Source organism: Nerophis lumbriciformis, linkage group LG21 (genome assembly GCF_033978685.3).
Source record: "Nerophis lumbriciformis linkage group LG21, RoL_Nlum_v2.1, whole genome shotgun sequence".
NCBI classification, from domain to species: domain Eukaryota; kingdom Metazoa; phylum Chordata; class Actinopteri; order Syngnathiformes; family Syngnathidae; genus Nerophis; species Nerophis lumbriciformis.
In genome coordinates this window covers 6,292,709-6,315,480 of record NC_084568.2, presented here as the reverse complement: position 1 = coordinate 6,315,480, position 22,772 = coordinate 6,292,709, and the positions used below count along the sequence as shown (strand labels likewise).

Here is a 22,772-nt window from a genome sequence, read left to right as displayed (position 1 = left end):
AGACTATAAATACAAAAAAAAAAGGATCAAACAAAAAGCGCGCACAGTGGCGGAGAATAAACTATGAAACCAAAAGACTATAGCAAAAAAGTACAAATGAAAAGCACGCACAGTGGCGGAGAACAAACTATGAAAAACAAAAAGACTATAAACATGGAACAAAAACTTACTTGGCTTGGACAAAAATAGTTGCATGAAGAATGGACATGGAAAGAATGGACAGAGCATAAATGTGGTGAGGTCGTCAGAAAGACAAACTGAAAAACACTGAACTTAAATACTACACACATGATTAACGAAAACAGGTGCGTGACTCAAGACGTGAAACAGGTGCGTGACGTGACAGGTGAAAACTAATGGGTTGCTATGGTGACAATCAAGAGTGCACAATGAGTCCAAACGTGGAACAGGTGAAACTAATGGGGTAATCATGCAAACTAGACAAGGGAGTGAAAAGCCAGAAACTAAACAAAACATGACTTAAAACAAAACATGATTACACAGACATGACAGTAACAGGTTACTACTGTATGTATTTCCAACAAGGGTTTATGTGAGTGCTCAATAGCGCCCTCTCTCAGACATGGGCTACAAATGGGCTGGACTGGCATTACATCCGTCAGTTTAGTATGGCCATGATCGAGGTGAGTTGGGGAGCACTGCTCCAATACAATTAAATAGCCAATTAGCTACGATGCTAATTTGATGTATTATTTTTCATAGTGTGTTGTAAAGAGACTCACTGTATTGACCGACGCACCTTCCATTCCACATCAGGAAGTAAACGGTGTCCATAACATCACTCAAGTCTCATTTCCATCATTACGTCAAACACAACGCAGAGTCCAGGAGGCTTGATATCGCAACGATTACAGTGAATTTAGCAAGGGGTTACACACACACCATAATAATACCGTATTTTCCGCACTATAAGGCGCACCTTCAATGAATGGCATATTGCAAAACTTTGTTCATATATAAGGCGCACCGGATTATAAGGCGCACCTATGCATCCATTAGATGGAGCTGCGCTAAAGGGAATGTCAACAAAACAGATAGGTCAGTGAAACTTTATTAATAGATTACAAACCAGCGTTCTGACAACTCTGTTCACTCCCAAAATGAATAAACAGCTGTTTATTATTTTCCCCGAAGTAAAGTCAGTGACGTGGTGTTTTGTTTATCTTTTAACAACAGCAAGGTATAACATACCTGCCAACTACTCCGGTTTTCCCGTAATTAGTACGGTTTTCATCAACCTATTCCGGGTTACGGTTGCAGTGATAAAAAATACAGTTTTTCATTAATTAAAAAAAAAATTTTTTTTTAAATGCGCGAGGCTATTTATAGCACCGCTGCCAAGCACGAGGCATTGTTTCCAAACGAGCGAACGATCATGGAATCAGCCAGAGAAAAATCGCAAACGAGTCTTAAACCGAAAAGAAAACTGCAGTCATTCCGTGAAGAATATTCAAAAGCCTATCCGGGAATAATTATCCGTTCCAAAAAGGGTGAAAACTACGCGAAATGCACCTTGTGCAGACAAGATTTTTCGATCGGACACGGAGGAAATAGCGATGTAAAAGACCACGTTGGGACAAAAAAACACAAGTCTAATGCCGTTGCTAGCGATACAAGTGGAAAACTTTCAACGTTTTTCGGATTTTAGCCACAAAAAGGTAATGACACCAATGTTATTGTTTAGTACTGTTATACTGTTAAAAGTGTTTATACTATTTATGCTTTCAAGTCCAAGTTGAAGAAATCTTGTTAAATGTTGACAGCATAACTACCAAAATACAGAAGTATGTCCTTAATATTTTTGCAGTGCTATTTGTGTTGAAAAGTTCAAATGATTACATTAGAGATGTGATGTGCCACTTTTCAAGTGTCTGATGGCTTAAATTAATTTTCATTAATTTTTCATATTTTGAATTCTTTTGAAAGGCTTACAAAAAAACTACATTTGAATTGTAATTCCATGCTATTGACAGGACTATTAATTTTAATGAAGTTAGCTTACCATGTTTACAGTATGATAATTGTGATAGAAATGTGAATTTTAGGCACAGAATATTTTTTACAATTGAACAAGGCAGTAGATTATACAAGCTTGGACAGAAAGTTAATAATGACACCAATTTTTTTTTTTTAATGGAATTGTTTAGTACTGTTTTACCATTTGTTTACTGTAAAAAGTGTTTATACTGTTTATACTTTCAATTAACAAATTGAAGTCTTGTGAAAGGTTGACAGGATAACTGGCATTAACTGTCAAAATCATTTCAAACTATTGAAGTTAGCTTACAGAATAAACATGTCAATCAACCCATATGATTTTTGCTGTAATATTTTTGTTTTGAAAAGTCACTGTGACTGATAGAAAAGTGATGCTTTTAGCAACATTTTAACCTGTCTGAATGCTAATAATCATTTTGCGTCGGGGGGCGAAGCCTGAACCCCCCACCAGGACTTTGTCCTGGACCTACCGGGGCCTGCGGCCCCTGGACCCTGGCTACTAGGTTTTTCTGATTTCAAAAGTTGGCAGGTATGAGACTGTATTGATATATATTGATATATAATGTAGGAACCTGAATATTAATAACAGAAAGAAACAACCCTTTTGTGTGAATGAGTGTAAATGGGGGAGGGAGGTTTTTTGGGTTGGTGCACTAATTGTAAGTGTATCTTGTGTTTTTTTATGTTGATTTAATAAAAAAAACAACAACAAAAAAAACGATACCGATAATGAAAAAAAAACAACATACCGATAATTTCCGATATTACATTTTAACGTATTTATCGGCCGATATTATCGGACATCTCTAGCGTATACGTATGTAAAAAGGTGCGCTTGTTTTATGTCTCTGTGAGAATGAGAGACAAGAAAGAGTGAGAAGAGCCTGCAGTGTAATTCCCGCAGCTGAAAGCAACTGCGTGAGAACGTATACTCGAATATCACGATATAGTCATTTTCTATATCGCACAAACCGGCGATATATCGAGTATATTCCATATATCGCCCAGCCCTATTTGCAAGTACTGTATGTAAGTTCCATAGAACAGTGTTTTTCAACCACTGTGCCGCGGCACACTAATGTGCCATGAGATACAGTCTGGTGTGCCATGGGGAGATGATCTAATTTCACATCTATCCATCCATCCATCTTCTTCCGCTTATCCGAGGTCGGGTCGCGGGGGCAGCAGCTTAAGCAGGGAAGCCCAGACTTCCCTCTCCCCAGCCACTTCGTCCAGCTCCTCCCGGGGGATCCCGAGGCGTTCTCAGGCCAGCCAGGAGAGATAGTCTTCCCAGCGTGTCCTGGGTCTTCCCCGTGGCCTCCTACCGGTCGGACGTGCCCGAAACACCTTCCTAGGGAGGCGTTCGGGTGGCATCCTGACCAGATGCCCGAACCACCTCATCTGGCTCCTCTCCATGTGGAGGAGCAGCGGCTTTACTTTGAGCTCCCCCCGAATGACAGAGCTTCTCACCCTATCCCTAAGGGAGAGCCCTGCCACTCGGCGGAGGAAACTCATTTCAGCCGCTTGTACCCGTGATCTTGTCCTTTCGGTCATGACCCAAAGCTCATGACCATAGGTGAGGATGGGAACGTAGATCGACCGGTAAATCGAGAGCTTTGCCTTCCGGCTCAGCTCCTTCTTCACCACAACGGATCGATACAGCGTCCGCATTACTGAAGACGCCGCACCGATCCGCCTGTCGATCTCACGATCCACTCTTCCCCCACTCGTGAACAAGACTCCGAGGTACTTGAACTCCTCCACTTGGGGCAAGATCTCCTCCCCAACCCGGAGATGGCACTCCACCCTTTTCCGGGAGAGAACCATGGACTCGGATTTGGAGGTGCTGATTCACATATTTGGGTTAAAAACATTTTTTGCAAACCAGTAATTATAGTCTGCAAATGTGTTGTTGTTGAGTGTCTAGAGCTCGGCAGAGTAAACGTGTAATACTCTTCCATATCAGTAGGTGGCAGCCGGTAGCTAATTGCTTTGTAAATGCAGGTAAAAAGGTGTCTTATGCTTAAACAAAAAATAAACAAAAGGTGAGTGCCCTTAAGAAAAGGCATTGAAGCTTAGAGAAGGCTATGCAGAACGAAAGTAAAACTGAACTGGCTACAAAGTAAACAAAAAGAGAATGCTGGACGACAGCAAAGACTTACTGTGAAGCAAAGACGGCGTCCACAATGTACATCCGAACATGACACGACAATCAACAATGTCCCCACAAAGGATGAAAACAACTGAAATATTCTTGATTGCTAAAACAAAGTAGATGCGGTAAATATAAGACATGAAACTGCTACAGGAAAATACCAAAAAAAGAGAAAAAGTCACCAAAATAGGAGCGCAAGACAAGAACTAAAACACTACACACAGGAAAACAGCAAAAAAGTCCAAATAAGTCAGGGTGTGATGTGACAGGTGGTGACAGTACACCTACTTTGAGACAAGAGCTATATTGATGCATGCTTGGTTATGGTTTAAATTCATATCCAACAATTGCGACAACGACTTTTTACTGTCAACTGAGTTTATGATTTCTGCTGGTGGTGTGCCTCCGGATTTTTTTCAACGCAAAAAATGTGCCTTGGCTCAAGAAAGGTTGAAAAACACTGCCAACGAAGACTTACTAGATCCACCCTAAACCTATTATTATATCTGGTCGCCTCTCCATCCTCAGTCTGCCAACTCAACTGCTCCAGTCATGGCGAGTGTGACTCCTTCACGCGGCGCTGTGTCTGCCAGCCTTTCTGGATGGAGAACATCATCAGGGCCCAGCTGGGCGATGCAGAGAGCAATTGTGGTAAGATGAAACGCATGATCATCCGACATGAGTGTGCTCTTTCAAACACAGTCCAAGTTATGGTTAAATGACCCTCAAGTCGCATCTTACTAGCCTTGCATTTGTTTTTTTAATTTTCAGAGTGGAGTGTACTGTATGTGACCATAGCCTCCTTTATGATTGTGGTTGCTGTGGCGACGGTTGTCTGGGGCGTGGTGTGTTGCTGTGACAGGTGAGATCCATTTTCAAATAATGTGTGATACATTTTTAATTACTGATTAATCATCTAGACTAGGGCTATTAAACTGGCGGCCCGCCACAAGCTTTTTTCATTTGGCCCGCCGAACATCACCCAAATTGAAGCGAAGTGAATTATATTTATATAGCGCTTTTCTCTCGTGACTCAAAGCGCTTTTACATAGTGAAACCCAATATCTAAGTTACATTGAAACCAGTTTGGGTGGCACTGGGAGCAGGTGGGTAAAGTGTCTTGCTCAAGGACACAACGGCAGTGATTAGGATGGCGGAAGCGGGGATCGAACCCGGAACCCTCAAGTTGCTGGCACGGCCACTCTACCAACTCTATACAGGAATTGGCTTGATTAAACCTTTTAAACGAGGGTGGCTCATGTATGCAGTACTCATTCCAACCCCCAGGGGGAAACTGAGGCATATGTGTCACAATGAAGCAGCAGTGGGGTGAGTAGAAGTGGACTACCGTATTTTTAGGACCATGGGGTGACCGGATTATAAAGCGCACTGCTGATAAGCGGGTCTATTCAGGTCTATTTTCATACAAAAGGTGCACCGGATTATTAAAGGGGTCATATTATCATCCATCCATCCATCCATCTTCTTCCGCTTATCCGAGGTCGGGTCGCGGGGGCAGCAGCCTAAGCAGGGAAGCCCAGACTTCCCTCTCCCCAGCCACTTCGTCCAGCTCTTCCTGTGGGACCCCGAGGCGTTCCCAGGCCAGCCGGGAGACATAGTCTTCCCAACGTGTCCTGGGTCTTCCCCGCGGCCTCCTACCGGTCGGACGTGCCCTAAACACCTCCCTAGGGAGGCGTTCGGGTGGCATCCTGACCAGATGCCCGGACCACCTCATCTGGCTCCTCTCGATGTGGAGGAGCAGCGGCTTTACTTTGAGCTCCTCCCGGATGGCAGAGCTTCTCACCCTATCTCTAAGGGAGAGCCCTGCCACCCGGCGGAGGAAACTCATTTCGACCGCTTGTACCCGTGATCTTGTCCTTTCGGTCATAACCCAAAGCTCATGACCATAGGTGAGGATGGGAACGTAGATCGACCGGTAAATTGAGAGCTTTGCCTTCCGGCTCAGCTCCTTCTTCACCACAACGGATCGATACAGCGTCCGCATTACTGAAGACGCCGCATCGATCCGCCTGTCGATCTCACGATCCACTCTTCCCTCACTCGTGAACAAGACTCCGAGGTACTTGAACTCCTCCACTTGGGGCAAGATCTCCTCCCCAACCCGGAGATGGCACTCCACCCTTTTCCGGGCGAGAACCATGGACTCGGACTTGGAGGTGCTGATTCTCATCCCAGTCGCTTCACACTCAGCTGCGAACCGATCCAGTGAGAGCTGAAGATCCTGGCCAGATGAAGCCATCAGGACCACATCATCTGCAAAAAGCAGAGACCTAATCCTGCAGCCACCAAACCAGATCCCCTCAACGCCTTGACTGCGCCTAGAAATTCTGTCCATAAAAGTTATGAACAGAATCGGTGACAAAGGGCAGCCTTGGCGGAGTCCAACCCTCACTGGAAACGTGTCCGACTTACTACCGGCAATGCGGACCAAGCTCTGGCACTGATCATACAGGGAGCGGACTGCCACAATCAGACAGTCCGATACCCCGTACTCTCTGAGCACTCCCCACAGGACTTCCCGAGGGACACGGTCGAATGCCTTCTCCAAGTCCACAAAGCACATGTAGACTGGTTGGGCAAACTCCCATGCACCCTCAAGGACCCTGCCGAGAGTATAGAGCTGGTCCACAGTTCCACGACCAGGACGAAAACCACACTGTTCCTCCTGAATCCGAGGTTCGACTATCCGGCGTAGCCTCCTCTCCAGTACACCTGAATAGACCTTACCGGGAAGGCTGAGGAGTGTGATCCCACGATAGTTAGAACACACCCTCCTCATTTTATCATTTTTTTCAAAATTGAAAACACTTCCTTATGGTCTACTCCAGTGTTTTTCAAACTTTTTTGAGCCAAGGCACATTTTCTGCGTTGAAAAAATGCGGAGGCACACCACTAAAATCACTAAAAAAACGAAACTCAGTTGACAGTAAAAAGTCGTTGTCACAATTGTTGGATATGACTTTAAACCATAACCAAAGCATGCATCACTATAGCTCTTGTCTCAAAGTAGGTGTACTGTCACCACCTGTCACATCACGCCCTGACTTATTTGGAGGTTTTTTTTTGCTGTTTTCCTGTGTGTAGTGTTTTAGTTCTTGTCTTACGCCCCTATTTTGGTGGCTTTTCCTCTTTTTTTTGGTATTTTCCTGTAACAGTTTCATGTCTTCCTTTGAGCGATATTTCTCCGCATCTACTTTGTTTTAGCAATCAAGAATATTTCAGTTGTTTTTATCCTTCTTTGTGGGGACATTGTTGATTGTCACGTCATGTTCGGATGTACATTGTGGACGCCGTCTTTGCTCCGCAGTAAGTCTTTGCTGTCATCCAGCATTCTGTTTTTGTTTACTTTGTAGCCAGTTCAGTTTTAGTTTCGTTCTGCATAGCCTTCCCTTAGCTTCAATGCCTTTTCTTAGGGGCACTCCCCCTGTTTGTTTATTTTTGGTTTAAGCATTAGACACCTTTTTACCTGGACACTGCCTCCCGCTGTTTCCGACATCTACAAAGTGATTAGCAACCGGCTGCCACCTACTGATATGGAAGAGTATTACACGGTTACTCTGCCGAGCTCTAGACAGCACCAGAGGTGGGTAGTAACGCGCTACATTTACTCCGTTACATCTACTTGAGTAACTTTTGGGATAAATTGTACTTCTAAGAGTAGTTTTAATGCAACATACTTTTACTTTTACTTAAGTATATTTATAGAGAAGGAACGCTACTTTTACTCCGCTACTTTTATCTACATTCAGCTCGCTACTCGCTACTAATTTTTATCGATCTGTTAATGCACGCTTTGTTTGTTTTGGTCTGACAGACAGACCTTCAAAGTGCCTGCCTTACTGGTGACGTTTCACTTCGTTCCACCAATCAGATGCAGTCACTGGTGACGTTGGACCAATCAAACAGAGCCAGGTGGTCACATGACCTGACTTAAACAAGTTGAAAAACTTATTCGGGTGTTACCATTTAGTGGTCAATTGTACGGAATATGTACTGTACTGTGCAATCTACTAATAAAAGTTTCAATCAATCAATCAAAAGTGTGAAGGAAAAAAGACACTTTTTTATTTCAAACGTACATCCCGTCACAAGCCTAAAGACTGACTGCACAGTTCCTGTCTTCACAATAAAAGTGCCGCTCCATCGCGCCTGCGCTTTCAAAATAAGAGTCTCCGAAAGCCAGCGCAAACAAGCTAGCAAGCTACGGAATTTGCCGCCAATGTATTTCTTGTAAAGTGTGTGAAAACGAATATGGAAGCTGGACAAATAAGATGCCAAAAACCAACCACTTTCATGTGGTATTAGACAGAAAGGAGGAACTTTTTTTCTCCTGCATTTGAAAACGTGGACGTTAAGCACTGCTGTCTGATTACAATCAATGCAAGTCATCAGAATCAGGTAATACACCAATTTATATTCTTGTCAACATGAAAGAAAGGAATCTATATGTGTTAAACATGCATGTATATTCATTAAAACACCTTTAACATGTAAACAAAAACGGCAAAATAAATAAATATAAATGATATACTGTATATATCAATGTATGTGTATATATGTATGTATGTGTATATATATATATATATATATATATATATATATATATATATATATATATATATATGATATGTGTGTATATGTTACTCATCAGTTACTCAGTACTTGAGTAGTTTTTTCACAACATACTTTTTACTTTTACTCAAGTAAATATTTGGGTGACTACTCATTACTTTTACTTGAGTAATAAATCTCTAAAGTAACAGTACTCTTACTTGAGTACAATTTCTGGCTACTCTACCCACCTCTGCTGGTTTGCAAAAAATACTTTTTTAACCCAAATAGGTGAATTTAGATAATCTCCCACGGCACACCAGACTGTATCTCACGGCACACTAGTGTGCCGCGGCACAGTGGTTGAAAAACACTGGTCTACTCTACATAACATGTAATGGTGGTTCTTTGGTCAAAATGTTGCATAGATGATGTTTTACTGATCATCTTCAAGTCACTTTCTGACAGTCGCTTCAGGATGCGCCGTTTTGTGGGCGGTCTTATTTACGTGGCTCAGCTTCGACAGCGTCTTCTACTCGTCAACTTCAATAACGGAGCAACATGTCCTCATCAGTGGCTCACTAGTGCGACAACAACGACGGAAAGGTGTCCCGTGAAAAACCGTCCTGACGGAACTCTCTAAAAACGTAACTTCCGTGGGTGAATCCTATAAATCCACTACAACGGTAGTTTTTGGAGCTTTCATACCGAGTCTACTGACAGATATAAGTAAGAACTTTACGCAACTTTAAGTTAGAAATGGCAACAGCGGAGCATGAATGTCCCATAACTAGAAGATGGAGAAAAAGAAGAAGCTTATTGACTACAGTAGCGGACTTGCACACATTTTCAGGATTTATGCAGATCCCAAATACAGATCAGCAGGTACCAGAAGGTAAAAAAAAAAAGTTGGTTTTGCATAATATTGCGAAACAGTATGCCAGATAATGTCTCCTAATGAGTGCCATTTCGCGCTCCTTGTACACGTTTTGACAGATTTTTGAGCGCCGTGTGAAGTGAATTATATTTATATAGCGCTTTTCTCTAGTGACTCAAAGCGCTTTACATAGTGAAACCCAATATCTAAGTGACATTTAAACCAGTGTGGGTGGCACTGGGAGCAGGTGGGTAAAGTGTCTTGCCCAAAGACACAATGGCAGTGACTAGGATGGCGGAAGCAGGAATCGAACCTGGAACCCTCAAGTTGCTGGCACGGCCGCTCTACCAACCAAGCTATACCGATTCTTCCTCGCGGACGAACACAAAGCAAATAGTTTTGATTAAACGTGTGTTATGGCGCCACCTTTTGGACAGCCAGGTAAATGCCTACAGGTGTTTCCTGCTGGGTTTTTTTTGAGCCGGAAGTACAAGTGCCGTTCCGTCTTGTAATCGTCCATAGCGTCGCCGTGGAGTTATTGAGTCTGTTTAGCTGATTGGAGAGCTAGCTTGTGAAGCTAGCGGGTCCATGAAGATGACTTCTGTTTTGTTTGATCGGCCGTTTTACTGCCGTGTTACAGACAATTAAGGTATGTAAATAAACATAAAATATTTATGCGTAAATAAATTATCTCACAACCTATACATCTGTGGCTTATAGTCCGGTGCGGCTAATTTGTGGGGGGAAAAAAGTTTTTTCCTCTAAGAATGTAGTGGGTGCGGCTCTATAGTCCGAAAATTACGGTAGTTACCGCTTCACGGCCTGCAGTGTAAAGAAAAAAAGCGCTGCGATAACAAAAAAAAAAAGTTTGTGTGTAATGTTCTATTTTCTCAATGGAATATTTAAAGTTCTGGTGTTTTTTACTGGCGTCATCTTGCAGTCTACGCATATCTGTTGTGTGACTACCATCTACTGGTCACACTGATCATTACACCATGTACCAAATAAAATAGCTTTGAGGTCGGTAAGCACAACCAGAATTATTCCGTACATTAGGCGCACCGGGTTATATGGCGCACTTTCGATTTTTGAGAAAACGAAAGGATTGTAAGTGCGCCTTATAGTCTGAAAAATACGGTACTCATTCAACCCTGAAAAAATCCAACATAAATTGCAAAAATCTGACTTTTAACGACGACCGGACAACAAAGTATAAATGTTCTGCCCCGAGCAAGTGCTCAAATCATTGTTTCCTGTCGGACCTTTTAAGAGACGGACACATTGATCCAGACAGGCAGCAACAGTGGTAGGAATCCACACTTGTAAGTTTCATCACAAAACTTGATCAAACATTTGTAAGTATAATGTGCATAAAGATATTTAGTTTGTTTCTACTGAAATTGCTGACTCTGTGGTCGTGTTTTTTTTTTGTCTGAGAGTAACTGTCAATCAAAGCTCATTTAATACATGTAGCGCTATATTTGACCATTAGAGGGCGATAACAGTACTTAAGTTTAATTGTGATGAGTCACATCCCATTACATTGTGTGCAAAGTTAGATGTAGATAATGTTTAATTTCTATATACGTAAACATCTGCAGTTTATCGTGTGAATGTATTAACACTAAACCTATTTGATTTATGTAAAACACGCAATGGACATTATTTATGTAAAATATATAATGGATGTTATTCTTTTGTAATGTTTACTTTGTTTATAGTTTTAGTCTGACAAACCTAAATGAAGGAAGAAGTGTAAATAAATAAAACTAAGGAAGGAAAATCATTCAAAAGAAGGAACATCAATCCTCAACAAAACTTCTGGAGCTTCTGATTCTTCACACTGTTAACCTGCACACACTGGAAACGAGTAGCGAGGGCAGAATAATGAATTTATTGACAGTGCATTGTGAGAGCCGATGTGCTTACTTTGCAATTAAGTAAACGCAGTATCTAAGGATTATAACCTGCGGGGCCACATTCTGACAAAACATCCAAATTTCAATGTCCGGCCACTTTTGAAAATGCAGCCCTTTTAATTATGTAGTTGAATAGTCCTGATCTAGACTGATATTGAATAAAACATGTTTGCTTGCTGACTGATCTAGTCATGTGACGCGGCTGGGCCGCAATTACAATGGTTTGGTGCAACCAGTTTATGTCGACGCCCCTGATGTTGACTTAAGTGGTTGTTGACATAACCACAATTAAAATCATAACTAGCCATAGTTTGCAACTTTGCACCTTTAAATAGACTTTGACTTCAAAAATAGTGGATGATGATAAAGGATATGTGAACTGCTGACTGTTGTCGGAGGCAGATATTTACATATATCCGAATTTAAGTTGTACTTCTTTCATTTCTTAGTCATATTTGAAAACAGCTCGTGTTTTCCATTTATTCTCTTGATGCTCTGTCAGCAAGTATACTATGTGTGTAAACCTTGAGTTATTTGGAATGTGTTTAGACTAGCATTTGTTTGGTCTACAGAGATGGGAGGAGAGAGAGGGTGGTGGGATCGGGAAGACAGACCATTTTTGGGGGGCGCAATAGAATGTTCTAGGGTTAGACTGGTCTCAATCAAAATGTATATTGGCAAAGCTTTGAGAATACAAGTAAAAGCCAGTAAATTAGAATATTTTGAAAAACTTGATTTATTTCAGTAATTGCATTCAAAAGGTGTAACTTGTACATTATATTTATTCATTGCACACAGACTGATGCATTCAAATGTTTATTTCATTTAATTTTGATGATTTGAAGTGGCAACAAATGAAAATCCAAAATTCCGTGTGTCACAAAATTAGAATATTACTTAAGGCTAATACAAAAAAGGGATTTTTAGAAATGTTGGCCAACTGAAAAGTATGAAAATGAAAAATATGAGCATGTACAATACTCAATACTTGGTTGGAGCTCCTTTTGCCTCAATTACTGCGTTAATGCGGCGTGGCATGGAGTCGATGAGTTTCTGGCACTGCTCAGGTGTTATGAGAGCCCAGGTTGCTCTGATAGTGGCCTTCAACTCTTCTGCGTTTTTGGGTCTGGCATTCTGCATCTTCCTTTTCACAATACCCCACAGATTTTCTATGGGGCTAAGGTCAGGGGAGTTGGCGGGCCAATTTAGAACAGAAATACCATGGTCCGTAAACCAGGCACGGGTAGATTTTGCGCTGTGTGCAGGCGCCAAGTCCTGTTGGAACTTGAAATCTCCATCTCCATAGAGCAGGTCAGCAGCAGGAAGCATGAAGTGCTCTAAAACTTGCTGGTAGACGGCTGCGTTGACCCTGGATCTCAGGAAACAGAGTGGACCGACACCAGCAGATGACATGGCACCCCAAACCATCACTGATGGTGGAAACTTTACACTAGACTTCAGGCAACGTGGATCCTGTGCCTCTCCTGTCTTCCTCCAGACTCTGGGACCTCGATTTCCAAAGGAAATGCAAAATTTGCATGGTTGGGTGATGGTTTGGGGTGCCATGTCATCTGCTGGTGTCGGTCCACTCTGTTTCCTGAGATCCAGGGTCAACGCAGCCGTCTACCAGCAAGTTTTAGAGCACTTCATGCTTCCTGCTGCTGACCTGCTCTATGGAGATGGAGATTTCAAGTTCCAACAGGACTTGGCGCCTGCACACAGCGCAAAATCTACCCGTGCCTGGTTTACGGACCATGGTATTTCTGTTCTAAATTGGCCCGCCAACTCCCCTGACCTTAGCCCCATAGAAAATCTGTGGGGTATTGTGAAAAGGAAGATGCAGAATGCCAGACCCAAAAACGCAGAAGAGTTGAAGGCCACTATCAGAGCAACCTGGGCTCTCATAACACCTGAGCAGTGCCAGAAACTCATCGACTCCATGCCACGCCGCATTAACGCAGTAATTGAGGCAAAAGGAGCTCCAACCAAGTATTGAGTATTGTACATGCTCATATTTTTCATTTTCATACTTTTCAGTAGGCCAACATTTCTAAAAATCCCTTTTTTGTATTAGCCTTAAGTAATATTCTAATTTTGTGACACACGGAATTTTGGATTTTCATTTGTTGCCACTTCAAATCATCAAAATTAAATGAAATAAACATTTGAATGCATCAGTCTGTGTGCAATGAATAAATATAATGTACAAGTTACACCTTTTGAATGCAATTACTGAAATAAATCAAGTTTTTCAAAATATTCTAATTTACTGGCTTTTACCTGTATACAACAAAATACCTATTCTGTCTCTGGTGGTTTTTCAACTCAGCTTTAAGTGTCGGAAAGAACTTGGGAGCGAATTGTGACTTGAATTCCCTGGGAGGAACAACTGGTCCAAAACACAACACTGTTTAACATAGTTGTGCACATTTATATTCTTCTGTTGTCAAATTATATTCTGTAAACATATTTTACAGAGCTGCTGCAGTAATTTTGTCATATTTATGGACTACAATGACTTGAAGCTTACTTCGCACTGAACAAGAAGTCACTGTGCAGGTTTTTAAAGCTGTGTAACGAGGCAGTGGCAATGTTGTTGTTCCACACTGCTTGGCGATAATGATGACGTTGATTTACGACGGCACATGTCGACAAAACTGGACGGATTTAAAAATCTTGTCTAAAATTTCAACACTTTTTGGAATAAGGCTTACACTGTGGATTGAAACTTGAAGAGTCTGTAGTCATAAATGGGTTGTCAACTTGGGCAAATTCCACTGTATACAAACTAGGGTTGTACGGTTTGCCGGTACTAATAAAGTATCCACGGTACTAATCAATTGAAATCGATACTATACCACCGTTGAAAAGTACCGGTGCCGCTTTGGGGCGGTGACTACAGAGTCGAGGCGCATGATGTTGAGTGTGTCAACACGCACGCACAAAGTACATACAAGTAATAACATCTTGGAGAGTAAAAATGGCAAAAAGCTGCAATTCTACTGGTTAATAAAGAGGGTGGTGAAGTACAATATGGAGGTATTTGGGCTTCAAAACTAACAATAAAGGTGAGGCTTCAAACAGGGAGGCACTGTACTGTTTTACACCTTTCCTGCTTGTCGGCTCCCAGACCGTGGTCGAGGAGAGCAGGGGAGACCTTTCACTTCACAATGGCTGCGTAAAGCTCCGCTCTTCGGTCGGAATGACGAGGTCATCGATTAGTTACAACTTGGTCACTTTATTTATAATTTCCACAGGGCACAACCGGACATCCACCATGCTATTAACACTCCTGCACATGCTAGCGCTACTTCTCCGAACTTGCCCGCTCACTTACTCACATCACTCACCCCACATACCGCCATTCTTAAAGGGGCACACACACACATACGCTACTCTCACAACAGTGGCTTTAAAACACCATCCATCCATCCATCTTCTTCCGCTTATCCGAGGTCGGGTCGCGGGGGCAGCAGCCTAAGCAGGGAAGCCCAGACTTCCCTCTCCCCAGCCACTTCGTCCAGCTCTTCCTGTGGGACCCCGAGGCGTTCCCAGGCCAGCCGGGAGACATAGTCTTCCCAACGTGTCCTGGGTCTTCCCCGCGGCCTCCTACCGGTCGGACGTGCCCTAAACTCCTCCCTAGGGAGGCGTTCGGGTGGCATCCTGACCAGATGCCCGAACCACCTCATCTGGCTCCTCTCGATGTGGAGGAGCAGCGGCTTTACTTTGAGCTCCCCCCGGATGACAGAGCTTCTCACCCTATCTCTAAGGGAGAGCCCCGCCACCCGGCGGAGGAAACTCATTTCGGCCGCTCCTACCCGTGATCTTGTCCTTTCGGTCATAACCCAAAGCTCATGACCATAGGTGAGGATGGGAACGTAGATCGACCGGTAAATTGAGAGCTTTGCCTTCCGGCTCAGCTCCTTCTTCACCACAACGGATCGATACAGCGTCCGCATTACTGAAGACGCCGCACCGATCCGCCTGTCGACCTCACAATCCACTCTTCCCTCACTCGTGAACAAGACTCCGAGGTACTTGAACTCCTCCACTTGGGGCAAGATCTCCTCCCCAACCCGGAGATGGCACTCCACCCTTTTCCGGGCGAGAACCATGGACTCGGACTTGGAGGTGCTGATTCTCAACCCAGCTTTAAAAGACGCCTGGCCAAATGTGGCGATTAGTATTAGCACCTCTGCTTCAAACTTGGGTAAACATTTAAATAATAAGCATTCAGATCTGCACAAGGAGTTATAAAAAGTGACTTGTAATAATGTTACACCTGTCCTGCTGTTCGGTCCGGTGCAGACTGTAGTCGAGGATCACAGGGAAGACGTTCCCTTCAGGGTCGATGCCATTTCAATGCCTTTTAATTTATGTTTTAACCTTGTAAGATTGTTCTTTGACTGTGAGTGTTTAACGTAGTGTAAGATTTCCTGTCAAAATAAAGCCAATATTGACATTTATTTGGAAAAGTATTAATATACATTTTGGTACCGGTACTAAATTATTGGTATCGGGACAACCCTGATACAAACTTTGACTAATATTGAGTGACTGTGCAAGTGATTTATCTTAATTACTAATGATACTGTGTGTGTGTTTTTTTTTCTTTGTTGTAAAGACGGAAGAACAAAGCACGCAGAAGCAAAAGCCGATACAAAATGTTGGAAGCTGACGAGCAAGACATTCTGGAGCTGCAACCACACAGAGCTGGTAGGAATCACATGGAACAACAAATGTGTCGACGATGAGTTCCAGCTATGTGGTGTTTGAAAAAAGCATATAAAAAGAGTGTGCGTTTTACCTTGCGTGCACACCCAAACATACTTAAAAATTAGCATTTGTCTATACAGTATGATATTTAATCAGGATTAAGCAGAATTAATTAAATACAAAACCCAAAACCAGTGAAGTTGGCACAACACATTGCAAAAAAGTTGTCACAGGGGCATTTTTACCACTGTGTTACATGGCCTTTCCTTTTAACAACACTCCGTAAACATTTGGGAACTGAAGAGACACATTTTTGAAGCTTTTCAGGTGGAATTATTTCCCATTCTTGCTTGATGTACAGCTTAAATTGGTCAACAGTCTGGGATCTCTGTTGTGGTATTTTAAACTTCATATTGCGCCACACATTTTCAATGGGAGACAGGTCTGGACTACAGGCAGGCCAATCCAGTACCCGTACTCTTTTACTATGAAGCCACGCTGTTGTAACACATGGCTTGGCATTGTCTTGCTGAAATAAGCAGGGGCGTCCATGATAACGTTGCTTGGATGACAACATATGTTGCTCCAAAACCTGAATGTACCTTTCAGCATTAATGGTGCCTTCACAGATGTGTAAGTTACCCATGCCTTGGGCACTAATACACCCCCATACCATCACAGATGCTGACTTTTGAACTTTGCGCCAATAACAATCCAGATGGTTCTTTTCCTCTTTGTTCCGGAGGACCCGACATCCACAGTTTCCAAAAACAAAATGAAATGTGAACTTGTCAGACCACAGAATAATTTTCTACTTTGCATCAGTCTATCTTAGATGAGCTCGGGCCCAGCGAAGCTGGCGGCGTTTCTGGGTGTTGTTGATAAATGGCTTTGGCTTTGTATAGTAGAGACTTAACTTGCACTTACAGATGTAGCGACAAACTATAGTTACTGACAGTGGGTTTCTGAAGTGTTCCTGAGCCCATGTGGTGATATCCTTTACACACTGATGTCGCTTTTTGATGCAGTACCGCATGAGGGATCGAAGGGCGGTAATATCATCGCTTACGTGCAGTGATTTCTCCAGATTCTCTGAAATTTTTGATGATATTACGGACCGTAGATGGTGAAATCCCTAAATTCCTTGAGAAATGTTGTTCTTAAACTGTTGGACAATTTGCTCACGCATTTGTTGACAAAGTGGTGACCCTCGCCCCATCCTTGTTTGTGAACGACTGAACATTTCACGGAAGCTGTTTTATCCCCAATCATGGCACCCACCTGTTCCCAATTAGCATGTTCACCTGTGGGATGTTCCAAATAAGTGTTTGATGAGCATTCCTCAACTTTCTCAGTCTTTTTTGCCACTTGTGCCAGCTTTTTTGAAACATGTTGCAGGCATCCAATTCCAAATGAGCTAATATTTGCAAAAAATTACAAAGTTTCTCAGTTCGAACATTAAATATCTTGTCTTTGCCGTCTATTCAATTGAATATAGGTTGAAAATGATTTTCAAATCGTGTATTCTGTTTTTTTTTTAATGATTTACACAATGTGCAAACTTTGGAGCTGCGACTGGCGGCACTTGGCGTGGTGGGTCTTGGTCTTGGACTTGGCGTGGAGGGTCTTGGTCTTGGACTTGGCGTGGAGGGCCTTGGTCTTGGACTTGGCGTGGAGGGTCTTGGTCTCGGCGTCGTGGAGCTGGTGCTAGCCTTGGTGCGGTGACAGGTGCTAGCCGTGGAGCGGCTACAGGTGCTAGCCGTGGTGCTGCGACAGGTGCTAGCCGTGGTGCTGCGACAGGGGCTAGCCTTGGCTCTGGTGCTAGCCTTGGTGCTAGCCGTGGTGCAGCTACTGGTGCTAGCCTTGGTGCAGGTGGAGGTGGCCTAGCTGGGGGTTGCGGCTTGGCATGGTGAAAGACCGGTGGTGGTGGCCGTGCTGGAGGCTGTGGCTTGGCAGGTCGGAAGACTGGTGGTGGCGGCCGTGCTGGAGGCTGTGGCACCAACACAGCTCCCGACCCCAGCCCCCCCCTCAAGGGGCGGATACCAGACGCGCTCCCTGCGGTCTGGAACTCTCTCTAGGGGTGGGCGGAGGTAGGTCCGGAGGGGGGCTGAAACTTCCCCTTTAAGTTGTCCACAATGTTTTTTTTTATCCCCCACCTGGGGTTGTGTGGGCGGAAAAAAAGAAAGAAATTGTGACGGGGCGGGACTTGAGTCTTGGGGGGCGGGGCATGAGTCTTGGAGGGCGGGGCATGAAATTTGGGACGTGGCTTGGACTGATTAGACCTGATTTCGATAATGTTTTATCAAAGTCATGGCATTAGAGTCTTTTGTTGGAGGCGGGTGTTCAAAAGAAAAAGAGTTGAAAAAAAAATCCTGGGCTGTGATGTCATCCTGGGGAAGCCGGGCAGACTGCTGCTTGCTTCCGCCCGGAGGGGGCGGGGCTTGTGGGAGCGGCGCGTCCTGCTGGCTCGCGGAAGTTCTACCTGACGTCCCTCTCCTTTGGCGGCGCTTCCGTGGCTGGGATGACGCGCCAACGTCCCCGGGCCAAACGGAGCTGATCGGCACCAGTTTGCCGGTCGGACCCCACATGAGTTCCTTGCGCTCCGTGGGGGAATAGCGGAGCGTCTCAGCTTCCATGGCGCGCAGGACCTCCCACGTTCCTTCGTCCAATCTTGCGGGAGAACTTTTTTGCTGACGACATCTGTCATGACTTGGACTATGGCTTGGTTTGTTCTCCCGAGGTGCAAGTGAATTGGACTGGTCATGGCGTGAAGGTAAATACATGATTTATTTAACACTATAACTACAAAGAAAGGATCAAACAAAAGGCGCGCACAGGGGCGGAGGTACAAAACCAGACTATAAACACAAAACTTGCACATTGGCAGAAACTATGAACAATTAAACAAAACACTAACTGTGGCATGAATCGAAACAAAACTTACTTGACATGGCATGAAGTGCGCAGAGGTACATAGAGTGTGACAGGGGTAAGAATGCGGGGATGTCGTCGGGACGAACAACAGAAAATGAAAAGCTTAAATAACACAGACATGATTAACGAAAACAGGTGCGGTTTTGGGTTTTGTACTATAATATCTCATCAGATAAGAGTTTCTCAGAATATTGGAGCAAGGGTCTCCAGTGAGTGTAAAACCTATCAGAGCACCCTCCAAGCGACAATCTCATTTTCTCTAACTTCAGGAGAAATAATGCTTGTTTTTTGTTAGTTTTTTTTTTTTTTACAAAAAATGTGCGTTTCTTCATCGCGTGACACTGCTCTGTTCCCCACCCACCCAGGCCGCGTCAAGCCAGCGCCCGCCCCCACCTCCTCTGCCCTCATGCACTCCGACTCCGACCTGGACAGCGACGACGGGCACGTCGGGGCACCGTGGAAGGAGCAGGAGCGCGGGCACCTTCTCCGAGCGCAGAACGGCTTCCTGAGGAACGGCCAGGGTCCAGCGAGGGGAAAGAAGCACAGAGACGAGCTGCTATAGCAAAAGAGAAGGTGACGCTCACCTCTCTCCGCACACACGCACACACACACACACACACACACACACACACACACACACACTGATCCGTCCCTGGAACTTGAGAGGGGGAAAAAAGGAAGTCAAAATACTGCTTTTAAGAAGCCACTGGAATACACACACACTGAATGAACACCACTTGGTTTTTAATATGCACTTTCATTTCATGACTGTCAGAATCGCCGTTGAATCTTTACAGAATCAATCAAATTGCATATTTATCCTTACTTGCCTTTTCGGGACATATTTATTAGCCAGTCGGTCGAATCTGTTCTGTGCAGAACGAGCTGAAACCAAATGAATTCTTTCCATAAACATTTTTCTTTGGTCTTATAAGAGTAGCCATGGATACAACAATAACCACACACACACACAAACAGAAAAAAAATGATTTAAAGAAAGATTTATTTCCCATGTTGAAGTTTGTATGTGTGAGAGAGAGAGAGGCGCTTCAACCAAACGACGTTCCACTTTGCATGCAGGATGTGCAACACACGAGCCTGGAAGTTGAATTCCACATTTTGAATCACTGTTAACGCGTTGAATGTCCGAGAGGGTTACGTCACTGCCCGCACGAAATGTGAAGCAACCTTTTTTTTTTTTTTGTTTGTTTATTTTCCATGCTTTTGCAGCTAAATCATCTCCTAAAAACATGAGGATGTGTTATTTTGTTAAACTTATCTGCATTGACTGGAGCAGGCAAAGTCAAACGAAGCACACCCAAGTGCCAATTCTCTTCTTAAAATAAAAAAAAAAAACTGCCCGTCCTTTTTACATTTTGGAATCGACCGTGACTTTCCTGGAGTCCACTGTGAAGGGCATGAAGAAATACAAGTCTTTTTAAAAATACTTTTAAGGAGACTGAAGGATTACGTTTGTGTGTGTGACCTGATACAACCGGATTATCTGGGAATTAGAATGAAGACTTACATTTTTTTTCTTGGCTTTATGAAGGATTTTATTTATGTTAGGAAATACGTTACCTTTCAGAATTGAGTACACCTCTCGCATTCCATACTTGAGTTACCAGCGATTAAAGGGACACACTTTTTTTTTTACAAGCTGTACACTGGCTAATCTACATCAAGTGTCATTTCTTCGGCTTTGAAATATTAGCAGGAATGTGACGTTTGCGTGTGTTTACATTTCTCACATTTAAATTCATGTTCTAAAAGCTTCCAAAGTCCTGCTGTTGGTTTTGTTAAAGAAAAGTATTTTTGTTTGATTTTTTTATTGAGCTATTAAAAACTCTAGTGATCATGCTTTGCTTCTTCATTACAACTGGAAATACATTTATTTTATTTATTGTGCAAATTGAAACAGAGTGTCACGTTCAAACACTGAGGACATCTATTAAACAAGACAAAAGGCAAGGAATCAAACAGAGACAGAATTCAATTTGGACTCAATTGAGGAGAGACATGGCCACTGCACTCTCTGCACAGTCCTGCACCACGCTCTGACGAAGAAGGTTTTCGTCTACTCCTTTATTCAGATGTTCAATGTTCACGCACCAACACATGTCACAGCAGGAATGGGAAGTATGTAAAACAGTCATTGTTTTCGGTCGCTTTGAAGTCCAAGAAGAGGATTTCTCGGGCTTGGGCTCTTCCTGGATCCAGCTGGGGCAGGTGTTGGAGGACAATGGATAACCCCTCCCGTCTCCTGACCACAGCGACTTCAAGAGGGCAGCGGGTCGTAAATAGCGTTGACCTCGGTTACCAAATAGTTGGAAGAGAGTTTGTGAAATACTTCAGAGAGAGTTCGTTTAACACTTCAAAGAGAGTTCCTCTGGAAGTTGAGCAGATCCTGCCATCTGTCCGTGTTGAAATCACAGTGGCGTTTCACGAGCATTCTTCCTCTTGTTAGGCCTCGAAAGACAGCATTCATAATACAACGTTTCTTTTGTGATAACTTACAAACAATTATTCCAACACAGAGGGCAGCACGGTGGAAGAGGGGTTAGTGCGTCTGCCTCACAATACGAAGGTCCTGAGTAGTCCTGAGTTCAATCCCGGCCTCTGGATCTTTCTGTGTGGAGTTTGCATGTTCTCCCCGTGACTGCGTGGGTTCCCTCCGGGTACTCCGGCTTCCTCCCACCTCCAAAAACATGCACCTGGGGATAGGTTGATTGGCAACACTAAATTGGCCCTAGTGTGTGAATGTGAGTGTGAATGTTGTCTATCTGTGTCGGCCCTGCGATGAGGTGGCGGCTTGTCCAGGGTGTACGCCGCCTTCCGCCCGATTGTAGCTGAGATAGGCTTCAGCGACCCCAAAGGGAATAAGCGGTAGAAAATGGATGGATGGATGGATGGAAATTGAAACAGATTGAGGCTGTTCGTGAGTTCTGGAAAAATTATTACTAGAGATGTCCGATAATATCGGCCGATAAATGCTTTAAAATGTAATATCGGAAATTATCGGTATCGTTTTTTTATTATCGGTATCGTTTTTTTTTGTTTTTGTTTTTTTGTTTTTAAATTAAATCAACATAAAAAACACAAGATACACTTACAATTAGTGCACCAACCCAAAAAAAAACCTCCCTCCCCCATTTACACTCATTCACACAAAAGGGTTGTTTCTTTCTGTTATTAATATTCTGGTTCCTACATTATATATCAATATATATCAATACAGTCTGCAAGGGATACAGTCCGTAAGCACACATGATTGTGCGTGCTGCTGGTCCACTAATAGTACTAACCTTTAACACATACTTGCCAACCTTGAGACCTCCGATTTCGGGAGGTGGGGGTGGGTGTGGTCGGGGTGGGGTGGGGGCGTGGCTAAAAGGGGAGGAGTATATTTACAGCTAGAATTCACCAAGTCAAGTATTTCACATATATATATATATATATATATATATATATTTATTTTATTATATATGTATATGTATATATATAATTTTTTTTATTATATATATATATATATATATATATTTTTTTTTTATATTTTTTTTAATTTTATATATATATATAT

The 22,772-nt window shown here is 43.2% G+C and overlaps 1 protein-coding gene across 3 annotated transcripts in view; it reads left to right on the top strand.

Annotated features, from left to right (window-relative positions):
• Positions 1 to 21,050, top strand: part of kiaa0319l (KIAA0319-like ortholog) — a 94,673-nt gene extending 73,623 nt beyond the window's left edge. For all 3 annotated transcript variants that reach the window (XM_061983172.1, XM_061983171.1, XM_072915534.1), the window contains exons 21-24: positions 4,703 to 4,825; positions 4,946 to 5,036; positions 16,167 to 16,258; positions 19,558 to 21,050. In XM_061983172.1, coding sequence (XP_061839156.1) covers positions 4,703 to 4,825; positions 4,946 to 5,036; positions 16,167 to 16,258; positions 19,558 to 19,754 — 503 coding nt within the window. In that variant the 3' untranslated portion in view covers positions 19,755 to 21,050. The remainder of the gene's footprint in view (positions 1 to 4,702; positions 4,826 to 4,945; positions 5,037 to 16,166; positions 16,259 to 19,557) is intronic.
• Positions 21,051 to 22,772: the final 1,722 nt, after the last annotated feature.